Source organism: Netta rufina (genome assembly GCF_964035555.1).
Source record: "Netta rufina genome assembly, chromosome: 20".
Classification (NCBI taxonomy): domain Eukaryota; kingdom Metazoa; phylum Chordata; class Aves; order Anseriformes; family Anatidae; genus Netta; species Netta rufina.
In genome coordinates this window covers 10,096,638-10,109,453 of record NC_140144.1, presented here as the reverse complement: position 1 = coordinate 10,109,453, position 12,816 = coordinate 10,096,638, and the positions used below count along the sequence as shown (strand labels likewise).

The window sequence follows — 12,816 nt, the reverse complement described above, 5'->3', positions numbered from 1 at the left end:
GGCTGTGGCGGGCCCCGGGGCGGCGCGGCCAAGATGGCGGAGGCGGTGGCGGAGCTGCTGGAGCGGGCGGCGAGGCGGGGGGCGCCTCTGGAGGAGCTGAGAGCCCTCCGTTTGGCGCTGCAGGCCGTGCCGCCCGCCGCCCTGCGTGCCCGCCTCAGCGACGACCACCTGGGAGCGCTCTTCGGCCTCCTCAGCGTCAACGACCGGTGAGCGGCCCGGCCTAGGCCTGTTGCTGTCATGCCCTGCTGCCTCCCCTGTCCCCCTTCCCCTGCTCCCTCAGCGCCTCTTGCTGCCCGCTGTCCCCTTCCCTGGCCTCCTCCGCGGTGGCACGGACGAGGAGGTGGTGCTGAAGGCCTCGTGGCTCTCTCTGTCCCGCCCAGGGAGCAGGTTTCTACGTGTGTTTCCATCCTGGAGAGGCTCCTGCAGGCCCTGGACCCGCTCTACGTGATCCAGAACCTGAAAGAAGAGCTGCAGAAAGGGCTTTTCCACCCCGACGACTCCGTGAAAATTCTCACCATATCTCAGGTACAGGTTTTGCTCCAGGGTGGGACAGAGCGGCATCATGGGCCAGGCTAGGTTTGTCCCAATCTGTTACTGGTATTTTGTGGCCTAAATTGTGACTAAAACACTACGTCGTGTGTTGTCTGGGGGCTTGTGCTCTTATACATGGTTTTGGATAGTTACTGTGCATTATGTCAGTATATAATGCTTCATGGTATATCTATTAAACGTAATATTTGAAGCTGTGTCTTGACAGAAGTAACTTGTAACTGAATCTTCTGTTTGTTGTGGGCTGTCATGTGTTCTGGGTTACGCATTCTAAGCAGGTGCTGTAGGAACTAAATGTAGCAACGTTTTAATATTTAGGATGCTTGGAACAGCATCAGAATACACTGGGGAGGAAGGGAGGAAAAGGCTTAACTGAGTTCATATTTGTTGCGTTGTGTTGAAAGAGCAGAAGTGTGTAACCGTGTGGTTTGGGATGGAGCTCTAGTGGTTTCAGGTCCAGCCCTCAGCTTACAGCAGGCTGCTCAGGGTGTTGTCCAGCTGAGTTCTGGGTGTTTCCAAAAATGGTGATTCCATCTGACCGGGTAGCTATTCTAGTGCTGGCATGTCTGTGTGGAAAAACTTTGTTTTGGTATAATTCAACATCGTTGCTTAATATTGCCCTTAGATTGGGAGGATTGTTGAAAATTCGGATGCTGTTAGAGAAATTCTCAACAGTCCTGAGCTGTTACGGCAAATAATAAATTGCATTGGTGGAGAGAAAATAGCAGTGGCTAAAGAGGTAAGCATTGCTTTCTTTTTTTTTTCTTCCTTTACAAATGAATGTAGACAGGGCATAGGATGCTTTTTCTACTGTTATTGAAGTAGCAGCCTTTGCTCTCCTTTAAAAGGAGAGATCATGTGGCTTGGAAGATGTTGTAATCATGTGGGTGGCTTAAGCCCAGGAGTTTCTTAAATGTGATTTAAAAAACTTTACTCAATCCTGTTATCTTCCAGTAGCTGTTGAACTTACAGGTCTGCATCTGATGCCAGAGGCTTGTATCACAGTTACCATAACTAGCCCTTGTCAGCAATACGATAACTTTCATTGAAAAGTGAATGAAAACTAAAATTGTAGATGTTTAACATGATTTAGTATCTTCAAAAGAACACTTAAACTGTCTGATCGTTCTGGATTTTCTTCCCTTTGTGTTATTCTTATAGTAAGCTACTGTTTTTGTTTACAGGCCATCAAATCTCTCTCAAGAATAGCGCAGACACAAGAGGGCTTAGAGGCTTTATTTGTGAGCAGTTTGTTGAGCGACTTGAAAAATGTCATGGCAACGAATGATGTTGTTCGATACAGAGTGTATGAGGTAGGAATGAGATTGACGTTGTCCTTTTGAATGAAGTTGTCATTCAAAAAAGTTCTCTTTGACTGTGGTTCTGAATTAGTCTGGCTTTCGCAACATGCTTTTAACTTAGCATTCATCACTTTTTAACTGCATCACAAAGTTTTCTTCATGTTTGTGCTTCGTCGAGACTAGAAGGGAGCAGGAAGGGTATTGCACTGTTGGTCCTCAAGTGATGTCAGAACTTCTCTTTCTCAGTTTATGGTAGGAGGGTGTGAAGAACTGTTTACATCTTTTATTTTGTAACTTGTAGTGCTTAGAACATCGGAGGGGCGACACAGAATGACTAACGATGCAATTAAATGCTTGCCTCCCTGAAAGTGAGGGTAAAATACCATCTGTGATCTCATTACCAGTGGAGGTGAAGAGCTGTTGAAAGCTCAGAAGGGGGAAGAGACAAGATACTAAGCATGTTGATCTAGATATGTATGACAAAAGAGAAATAATACAGTTCAGCTGTTCTAGAGCTTAATGAACATAGCAGTGACGATCCCTTGAAGACAGTTTGAATAGAATCAAATGTCAACTCGGAATGCTGTATGAGCCTGTTTCAGACAAACATTTAGATAAGGAATTTCATTTTTTCATAATTTAGTATTTAAATAATTTGTGTTATAAGATGTATTTGGTTGTTATTGTGAATTGTTACCATTACAATGTTTTTATAAACCAGTCTTTTTTTCCCCCCTGTGCTTTTATTTAGTTAATTGTTGAGATTTCTTCAGTGTCAGCAGACTCACTCAGCTACTGTGCAAACAGTGGATTGATATCAGACTTAATTGGAGAGCTGACTGGAGATGATGTACTGGTCAGGTATGTTACAGCGAGTTTGATATTTCCCTAATTGCTAAACAGCGATGTTTGGTCTTATTTTAAATAACTCTCTTTAAACACAGTTGTGTTCGTTTCTCATTAGACCCTTTAAGTTTGAGAACCAGGATGAAATTTCTGTGATATGCTGTGGTAGTTGTAATGTTGGGTTGCAATGTAAATACTCCTGGAAAGTTGTCTGTCTTCAGGTATATCATCAGAAAGCAGAGAGAGCTTGGACGAGTACTTACCAGCTGTGGTTTTGTTTTTGTTCTTTGGTTGGTTGTTTTTTCATAAGGGTAGAAAAACTTTGTATGTTTTCTTAATCTCTCTGTACTTCAAAAATCTGTCTGAAGGAGGCCAAACGAATTTTTTGTCTGTTTCAGAGCTACGTGCATAGAGATGGTGACCTCGCTGGCCCATACTCCGCATGGACGTCAGTACCTTGCTCAACAAGGAGTTATTGATAAAATTTCAAACATCATCATCGGTGCAGAGTCTGATCCTTTCTCAAGCTTCTACTTACCAGGTTACATCATGCGTTTCTTATTTCCATTAGTTATTGCTTGTATTCATTAGTATGTTAAACGGGGAGGACTACCAAGCCCGTTCTGGAGGCTCATGAATGTTTGAGTAGTAGAACACATGTTGGGCATGCACAGCGTGCTGAAGGACAGTCTAATACATGAATCATTCATTTAGAGTGGGTAGCAAAGGTAAGATCTGAAGAGACTGTACCAGAGGTTTGAGGTTTGTCTTCTTGTAGAGGTTTTTTAAGAAGACAGAAGTTGCATCATGAATTTAGTAGCTGTTAAAAGATGAATACATCTTGTCATAGAAAAACTGTACTCACCTGGACTGTGCAAAGACTACGTCCAAGTTGTGATGCTGTCTTTTGTAGTCTTAAGCTTGTTCTTATTTCTGTGCCTTTCAGTGTTAATAGCATTTAATAAGAGAGATAATAGTGAATAATTTCACAGTGTTAATAGCATTTACTAGTGAATCGTTTAACAATTAAATACAATTACAAGTGAGTAAGTCTTATGTTCATGTATTGTAAATTTTGACATTCTTACGTTTTTGTTACTCCACTCTGAAGACTGTTTTCTCTTGTTCTATCAGGTTTCGTTAAATTTTTTGGGAATCTGGCTGTTGTAGATAGCCCACAGCAGATCTGCGAACGATACCCTGTCTTTATGGAAAAAGTCTTTGAAATGGCAGAGAGTCACGATCCAACCATGATTGGAGTGGCTGTGGACACATTGGGAATCCTGGGATCAACTGTAGAAGGCAAACAGGTTTTACAGAAAACTAGTTAGTATGATTTTTTATTTTTTTTTAACAAAATAGTCTCAGTATATCATACAAGAATAAGCTGATAATGGTGTAATAGAGAAAAGAACTGAAAAACATTTGTCTAATAATCAAGGGGGTCTCTTCGGATAGCTGTGGTGTAGTAGATAAGATGTCTTCTAATAGTCTTGCCAGGCATGGCAGTCTTCATGCCTAGCAGGGAGAATTCTGGTATCACAAGTGCGATTCAAGTTACTCCTTTCCAGTGAAGTGCATCGTATGAATCATCAGTAGTCTTGTAATTTTAGCTTCCTTTGTTTCTACTTTTGGCATGGCCTTTTCACAGGGTTAGAAGTGTAATGGCACATTCCTTACAGGCTGCATTTATTTTCTTAATATAAAATGGTTCAGAGGACTCAAAGTAGGTGATTTTTTTTTTTTTTATTGTTTGGTTTTTCTGATTGTCCAAAGTGAAAAACTTTTAAGTGAAAATGTGTGAGCATATAACTATTGCAGCTTTGCAGAATGGGATTGGACATATGTAATCACAAATATACTAGGGTGTGTACTTCCCAAGATGACTCAATTATCTGTGACAAATAACTCCCTTTCTGACGGTCTTTGGATAGTCTAGAGAATGACCATAAAGGTTTGTATTCATCTACTGTAGGTCTGTATGAAGTAAAGAGAATCTTAATCTTTTTATTGTAGTGGATCAAAAGCAATCCTTTCTCAGGTTTTATGTACAACCTTTATATACTCTTTCTACCAGTTAATGTAGTATAGAGTGACTGATATAATGTACTTTTTTCTAAAGTATATCTGAGTTACTTAGAACTGTTTTGTTTATTTTTTCTTTTCCCCAAAGGAAGCAGATTTCAAAATTTGTTAAACAAAATAGGGCACCAGGCAAAGAATGCCCCTACAGAGCTACGACTTCGATGTTTGGATGCCATTTCATCTCTTCTTTACTTGCCTGTATGTTTGTTTTTGTTTTTTGTTTTTAAAATCTGTAAGAATAAAAGAATTGTGTATCTCGTTAACTGTGTGAAAGCTTTCTGCAGCATTTAGCTTAGGTAGTAGTGGCAGCTTTCTAATACTGTGAGTCACTAACTTCACTGTCTTGAAGTTCCCTGGTTTGTTTGTTTGCCTAAAGTTTGAGTTTGTAAGAGACCACATATTATGAAATATATTTATAAAACTTGAGGTCAAGACATTGTTAGCAAAGTAATGAGAGTAAATAGCTTAATATTCTCGTGCTTTAAAGGCAGACTGCTCTGACTGTTCTTTAGATTCAGTGACCTAGCTTTAATAATGCAGCTCTAAGTGAGCAGTTTTTATCTTACATTACTGTACTCCAGCACAGCACTTCTCTCATATATTAAAATCAATTAATTTAATTCTGTCATCCAAGCTAAATGAAATGTAGATAGCTATTTCTTCATTCATGAAAATATGTTGAAAACATAAAGTATTTCAGTTTATTTTGATGGTGGTTTGTTTTAAATAACTTCTTAAACTTTTGAACATGTACTCAAAACTTGAAATTTGTTTATAATCCTAACTAAACTCTTTCTTTTCTGCATATTTTTCTGATGTATGTAGCCAGAGCAGCAGACAGAAGACCTTCTAAGAATGACTGAATCATGGTTCACATCCTTGTCTAGCCAGCCACTGGAACTCTTCAGGAGTATCAGTACTCAGCCGTTCCCTGATCTCCACTGTGGGGCTTTAAGAGTATTTACTGTAAGTTTCTTTGCTTTTAAGGATCAGATAGTGAATTGTATTGTACTCAGCCTTGCATTTTTCAGTGGCGGTCACATGTTGTGTATTTTTTTGTTTGTTTGTTGTGTTTTGTTTGGTCTTTTTGAAGTCCCGAAGCAGCCAGAAATAATGTCATTTGCATTCGCCATTTAAATAATGGGTCGTGTGTGCAGTGCTTGTTTTCTTATAAACTTTAATAAGTGCTATACTGTAGGTCACTGCTTTGATAATTTACTTAAAACATTAAAGAGAAACACTGCACTGTGCTTGGTTTCCAGTGATAAATACTGCAGAATTACTGTGTAGAATGAATATCCCACTTCATTTTTTTTTTTTTTCTGTTCTTTGACTTTTATCTTAACAGCCTTCTGTGTAACAGGTTTTTGGGTGTTTTCTAAAATGAGGTGTTCTTCCCCCTCTTTTTGTCTTTGCATATAGGCTATTGCAAATCAACCATGGGCGCAGAAGTTGATGCTGAACAGTCCAGGGTTTGTGGAATACATCGTAGACAGATCTGTGGAACCTGATAAAGCTTCGAAGGATGCCAAGTATGAACTGGTTAAGGCCCTTGTAAACTCCAAAACAATTGCGGAAATCTTTGGAAATCAGAATTACTTGAGGCTTAGGGCTTACTTGCGTGAAGGCCCCTATTATGCTAAGGCAGTTTCTACTACAGCTGTGGAAGGAGCAGAATAATATCACTGATGTCTTGGTTCCCCTTCTTACAAACCATGTTACTGAAATCAATGTTAAGATGTAAGATGTAAAGGCTCTCCACACGGGAGTCATCTTAGATTGTCTCTTTACAGGAACACGAAGCACTTTGACTCTGTTTGAAATGAGAGTCATGAGAGCAAATCAAAACCTGTAGGGCACAGTGTAATTTTCCACAGAATCTCATGGCAGAAATTCTCTGTGTACTGTCCTGAGACAAGTAAACAAGGCAAGCATTCTATCAACTGCTGGCTGTTTTATTTTGCAGAAATTATCAGTGTTTACTTAAAAACTGTTATTGGGTTTGGAGTTCCTATCATGTTTTCTCAGTAGATCACAGTTGAATTAAAAAAAAAAAAAAAAAAAAAAAAGCCGAAAAACCTTGAGGTTTGTAACCTCCAATGCTGCCATGGTTTCTCTTTTTTAAAAATTTTATTATTACTTTTTTCTATCTGCTGAAGTTGGTCCTTGCATAGAAAACACTTTAGCTAGATTTAGGTCTGCCAGAAGCTCAGGTGGTAAGAAAAAGCTAGTAATATTCTGTCCACATGAGGGAGTACAAACTGGCTTCTCTTCTCTCATCAACTTGCTGGATTTAAGTCTTGTTTGAATAAGTCCTAAATATTGTTTACATTTTATACTGAGGATTACAAAAAAACAAACAAACAGAAAAAACACTTAGCCCTTTTAAAAACAAGTGAAAGCAAACTCTAGTGTATAAAACCAAATTGGGAGCTTTGTGTCATTAGCTGTCACTTTTCAGCAAGTAAACTGAGCTGCCAAAGGAGCATGAGCTACAAATCTACTTCAGAACCAAATCTTAAACAGTTTGCACTTTTTTACCAAAGATGATTTTTTAATTTAAGTGTTATATAAAAAAAAAAAAAGTACCAATTTTATTTACCTGAGTTGGAATAAAAGGGGTAAGAACATTAAAGCTTTCATGTTTAAAGGCATGAACTGAATTAGGAGGCTATAAATGTAGTACCTCGTGAGGCTTTGTCTTCTCTGAAGATGCTCAGCTAGCACGTGGGTGAGGTACAGGACTAGGTGGACCACTGGTCACTTTACTGACCTGTGATGTGCTGGTCTGTAAACAAAGACCACAATGTACTTTATACAAAAGGTTTATATTGTTTTTGCTGAGAATGTAAGACACAAATCTGGGGATAAGTTGCGGGGAGCATAATAAAACATGAATTCACTACTTTGGGGCTTGCTTTAGTAGTGTGTTAAGTCGGTATGCCTCTATGGGAAGTACTTGCCCTGTGTCCCTGCTCTGCCAAGTGAAATGGGATGATCTAGCCATGCAGTGACCCCTTTATTGCTTGTAGTAGCTTCGGGATGCAGCAGAGGTGATAGCATTGCCCACAAAAAAATTGCTGGCAAGGAATTGAAGTGGGCTTAGAGAAGCAGGGTAGTTGGAGAAAATCTGTTGATGTTTAATAAACTATCTGAATGCAGGTGATCTGCTTTGTTGCTTGTGACCTAATATGTACAAAAAGTTGTCATCCAACGTTATACCGCTGCTCACACTTTCATTCTAAATGTGCATAATAAACATCTGCTAGTGGAAAAGGCAGTATGCAGTGTCTCGTTTGTGAACTAAGGGAGCAGAGAAATTCAATGAATCTCAGCATCCAGAAAAACATGGAAGTGCTAAAAAGGAAATGGAAAGGATATAGAAATCCTTGGTTTGCACTTTTATTGGGCAGTTCAGCTTGGTTATTTTTGGGTGGCTTTGTGTGCAGGTAGCTCTGTATGAGCTGTATGCTAAAATCTCAGCAAAAGAAACCAATATAAGCCTTTTCTGCAGTTCATGAGTCTCTTCTGTGCGTGTTTTCAGTAGTTGCTTACGAAAGCTACTGTGTGCCAAGTCTTTAACATCTGTTTTGCATGGTACATGTGCCAAATAAAATATTTTAAAATACACAGAGGTGCCAAACAAGGGGATTTTTATGGATGCACGTGCACTTTTTGTTGAGCTCAGACTCTTACCCCTTGTTATCCACATGTATTCATTATATGTGAATACATTTCATACATAGCCATATGGTTTACGTGGTGTCAGTGGTGTATCTTGTACACAAAGGAAAACTCAATTGCATGTCCCTCTGCGTAACACGATGGGGGGGATAATTAAGGCAAAAGCAGAAATGGAATGATGGAGAATGAGGATTGAGGTAATGTGGTAAACTGGGTGAATTTGATTTAAAATCAAGAAAAACACCACCACCAACAACAAAAAATCCACTAATCAGTTGACCCTGGTTAACAAGCAGCATAACTTGATACTTAAGAACCGTGGAGTTTTGGGGCCCACCTCTGATTCTTTCCGTCACACCAGAAAGAGCAGATGGGATCCTCAAAGGTAAGTGTGTGCCTCTTTCCGTGTGTGTCTGTCACAATTCTAGCACATCTGTCCAGCTAATCTTCTGGCTTCTGAAGGAGCTGCTATGGAAGAGTTAATCTGGAGGATGCAGGCATGGGTGGGGTTGTGCTCTCTGACTTGTTCCTAATTTAGGGAGTTTTTACATTTTTAATGAGCGTGGTGTCACCAGCCCACTGGTGGATTTGTTCTGACTTCGTGGCTGACCCCATTCTCCAGCACAACTTCACAGCATGGAGATGGTTGTGCCAGTGTCTTTCTGATGCTGTGTGTGACAAGTACAGCATTGTTTCACAGGTAAGGCAGATTTCTGGTCCGGAACCTCCCCAGGCTGTTTACCTTAGCAATTCCCATGACAATTCAATGTCTGTTGCCTCTCTAAGATGTTCTGCGGTGTCACTGGTACTGCAAAACGGGCTGTTCAGAAATAGCCCCCTTACCTTGGGTGAAGAAATTCCCCTTTGTTACAAAATAGTGTGGAAACAGGTGATGCTTAACTCGCTTGAATCTGATCAAAATTCAGGAAGAGTTGTGGATTCAAGTAGAGACCTTCAAATATCTGGAAAACACACTACAGACCACATTTCTTGGAATACTCTTTACTTACATGCATGCACTGGTATGTACAGGTATAAGTAGAAAACAAACAATTCTGCTACTGTAACACTACAGCATTTGAGAACTCATTTGCTGTTGAAGAGAAAAAAGCTAGCTTGAAGAGGAAATTATTACTGACTATGTACAGGGGAAAATGGCTGGTGGAAGAAAATGCAGGCCTCCTTCACAAAAGTTAAATTTTAATCAGCGAAGTGAAGAGCCTCATTTTTTATTCTATCCAAGTTAAACTGTTTGAATTTATCAATATAGGTCAAAACCTTGCAGGACACCAGGCTGTAGTATGTTTCCAGTAGCGAGCAATCTTCCCCATCGTTTGTTTCCTTCCAGTCTTTAAATAACTCATCCTCTTTCACATTGGAAGAGGTAAAAATGAATTTATAGCAGCATCGATTGTAGCTGATGTGCTTTTCCCCAGAAAAGCGAGAGCTGTGAATGGGAGTGATGCCAGCTTTCTTAGCGCAGATTCCGACAAAGATATCAGGGGGCAGTGAAACCGGCACCTCCTTGGCGGCCACGTACACCTTCCGAACGACGTCCTGGGACATGACAAACGCTCTCCCATCGCAGTAATCTGGGTAAAACTCCTCTGAGTATCGATGGATGGGAACAAAGCCAGGGCTTTGAGGCGCTCTGTCAGGCACTCTTTGATGAATGACCCTCCCGGTGTAGACGTCCTCTAGCTGTGTTAAGCTGAGCAGGTATCCAGCCAGACTTGGAATACCGACAAACATTTCTTCGTCTGTTTTAAGAATATACCTCGCATGAGGGCAGAAAGTTACTGTCCACTCCACAATCATCAACATCTTCTGCGTCTGTGCCTCGGGCGAATCGATGAAGCTGCCTTCAATAATGTCTCTGTGCTTTTGAGACTCTTCATCGATCTCCAGCTGGGCTGCTACTGAAGCCGGCTTTCCTAAAGCAAACAAGGTAAGGACAGCGTAACCTCTGGTGTCTGTCATGTTGCCCCATGTCTGCCTGATCACGTTGCGCCTTGTCCTGTTTTCTGGGCCGCTGCAGACGAGAACCAGCAAAAATATCTCTTGGTCTGAGCATGCTGCTGCGCTGCTGATGGTGTAGGATTTGGAGAGATTGGCCTTCAGAGGGTCCATATCCAGCTTCCTGGCTTTCTCCCTGATTTCGAGAGTCTTTGCATCAGTGTAAGAGAGAGGTAATGACCGCAGGAAGTATTCCTCCAGTAAATCTGCTCCGAAAAGCAGCATGTGGAAAAGCAAGACGTTAAACAGAATGAAGCACCACTGGTGAGTCCGGAGCCTGCAGAGAGTCAGCTGGGGAAGAAAAGACACAGGCACTGAATGCTCTTGCTACTAGACTGGAAAGGCTTTTATTTTATAACACCATTAGAATACATTTTATAGTACGTTGAGGCAAAATGGAACCGTGACATTTAGATTTGTACATGTACTAAGTGTAAGGCTTTTTACCTCCTAAAAACCCGACCAGCCCTACTTGTGGTGCAGTGAGATCTCAAGCTGAGAACATTAACATGCTGTAGCTTAAATGGCTCATCTCTGCACATCCACCTGGGGAAATACCGAGGAGTAACTGACTGCTCTAATGCTTTCTGGGTGGTTTTAGCCTGTTACTGAAGGCCTGAGCTCCTAGTGAGGACCTGTAAGGACAGTATACATCCTCAGAGGAGAGCCTTGGTGCTTGGTCTGACAGCACCTTGTGAGACCTGGCAGGGCAAGAGGGGAAAGGGGAAGCTGTGGCCCTGTAGTGGTGGAGCAGGACTGAGCCCATCTCTGCCCAGGACCAACCCCCGACCCTCCTGCTCCTTGGGTGCTGCTGGTTCAGCTGAGCCCCCTCTCACCAACCCCAAGGAGGGGTTTTGCTGAGACCCCTGCACTGCCAGGCTCCAGCTCAGCCTCGTGCCATCATGCACAGCCACGTAGGCACAAGGACAGGATTGTGTTTTTGCTGCTCCCCTTCCCCTAACACAAACAGCAGCTGCGAGCCCAACCTCATGTAGAGGAGGGAGCCCAAAGCAGACACCCTGTAGATGCCTTGCAGCGAGGCTGTGCCCAAGCCCCAGCACTCACCTGCATGGCCGTGGGGAGCCCTGCGTGCGGTGGGCTCCACGTTCCCCTCGGAGGCAGCTTCTCCCCGGCAGCGGCTCGGCAGCAGCGCGTGTCTGGGGCTGCAGGATTGAGTTACCGCCCGAACCCGCACACGGCGGCTTCCACCTCGCCTGCCTGCGGGGAGGAAAGATGATCCTGGGGGTGATCGTGTTGCAGCTGCATGAAGCACAAAGCAAGCGAAGCCCGAGCTGTTGCCTTTATTAACTCCCAGCCTTTAAGTGGGGCTTGCGGTAAAGTCTGAGGAGTAACAAACTGAAGCCACTGCTGGGGCCACCTTGGTAAAAAACAAGTCCCTTGGCTGCGTTGAGCTGCGTTAGGTCTGGCAGTTGGTTGCTGTTTGCCTGGGTTTTTGTTTTTCACAGCTGGGCTGTGTTCCTGTTGGTTCCTCACCCCTGTTCTGGGTGCTCTGCCCCTCCCCAGGCAGAGGTTTGGCACACAAAGCTGCTGTAGGATGAGGTTGGTCTATCCTGGAGCTGGGAGCACCCTGTTGGTGGTGGGGTGACCATGCAGGCATCTGGAAGGGTTCCCTGTGGACATAGGGGATGCCCTGGGCACTTTGGGGTTTGGGTGCTGCTGGGCCAGGCTCTGCAGTGTCCTGGGGGCAGGCTGAGAGGGGTGGGGGAAAGGGATTTTCCCTGTGCTGGGGTTCTTCTGAGTCAGGGAAAAGCAGGGCATCATTTGATGCCAGCGTTTTTCAGTGGGTCCCATGGAGCAAGGCACAAAGCAGGAGCTGTGCACGAGGAGCCGATGGTGTGCAGCAGGGGAAGCGTCTTGGGGGGCCCATGGCTTGCAGACTGGGGATGTTTTGGTGTCCCCCACCCTCCTGCCTCCTCCAGCACCCATTTACCAGAGTGGGAGTGTGAACCCTAGCAAGATGACTGCGTTGTCTTTTCCTTTGCTCTCTGCCCACCCATATTTCACCCCTGGTTCACCTGACTAAAGGTATTTGTGCTCTGGTGGTGGCTGCACATCCCAGTACAGAGCTGCAAAGACCACCCCCAGAGGGACCTTGGGTGGCGGCCTCGGCCGTGCCGCAGCCTCTGTGTGTTGATGTTGGCTCGGCCACGGCCTGCACTGGGGCTTACTGGGCTGGGGAGCGGTGGGGGACTGGAAGTGCTGGTGTGGGAGGTGCCAAAGACACCACAAACAGGACAGAGGTGTCAGCGGGGGGAGCTGATTTTGGCAGCAGCTCTGCGAGGCCTAACGCCTGCAGAGCACCGAGGGGTGCAAG

The 12,816-nt window shown here is 43.3% G+C and overlaps 2 protein-coding genes across 2 annotated transcripts; one reads left to right on the top strand and one right to left on the bottom strand.

Annotated features, from left to right (window-relative positions):
* The first annotated feature begins 3 nt into the window (after positions 1 to 3).
* On the top strand, positions 4 to 8,304 carry PSMD5 (proteasome 26S subunit, non-ATPase 5). The gene is made up of 10 exons (XM_084299356.1): positions 4 to 206; positions 381 to 525; positions 1,175 to 1,288; positions 1,734 to 1,862; positions 2,602 to 2,711; positions 3,095 to 3,237; positions 3,831 to 4,022; positions 4,870 to 4,979; positions 5,607 to 5,747; positions 6,204 to 8,304. The coding sequence occupies exons 1-10, from the start codon at positions 34 to 36 to the stop codon at positions 6,459 to 6,461; spliced, it is 1,515 nt and encodes a 504-aa protein (XP_084155482.1). The 5' UTR covers positions 4 to 33; the 3' UTR covers positions 6,462 to 8,304.
* Positions 8,305 to 9,665: 1,361 nt separating this feature from the next.
* On the bottom strand, positions 9,666 to 11,552 carry B3GALT9 (beta-1,3-galactosyltransferase 9; the record flags this gene model as incomplete). The annotated part of the gene is made up of 2 exons (XM_084298821.1): positions 9,666 to 10,772; positions 11,547 to 11,552. 2 exons carry the CDS (start codon positions 11,550 to 11,552, stop codon positions 9,666 to 9,668), a joined length of 1,113 nt encoding a protein of 370 aa, XP_084154947.1.
* Positions 11,553 to 12,816: the final 1,264 nt, after the last annotated feature.

Coding starts and splice junctions, on each gene's coding strand:
- PSMD5 (XM_084299356.1), top strand. CDS start 34: ATGGCGGAGGCGGTGGCGGAGCTGCTGGAGCGGGCGGCGAGGCGGGGG. Junction 1,289..1,733: donor AAATAGCAGTGGCTAAAGAG/GTAAGCATTGCT, acceptor TTTTGTTTACAG/GCCATCAAATCTCTCTCAAG. Junction 4,023..4,869: donor ACAGGTTTTACAGAAAACTA/GTTAGTATGATT, acceptor TTTTCCCCAAAG/GAAGCAGATTTCAAAATTTG.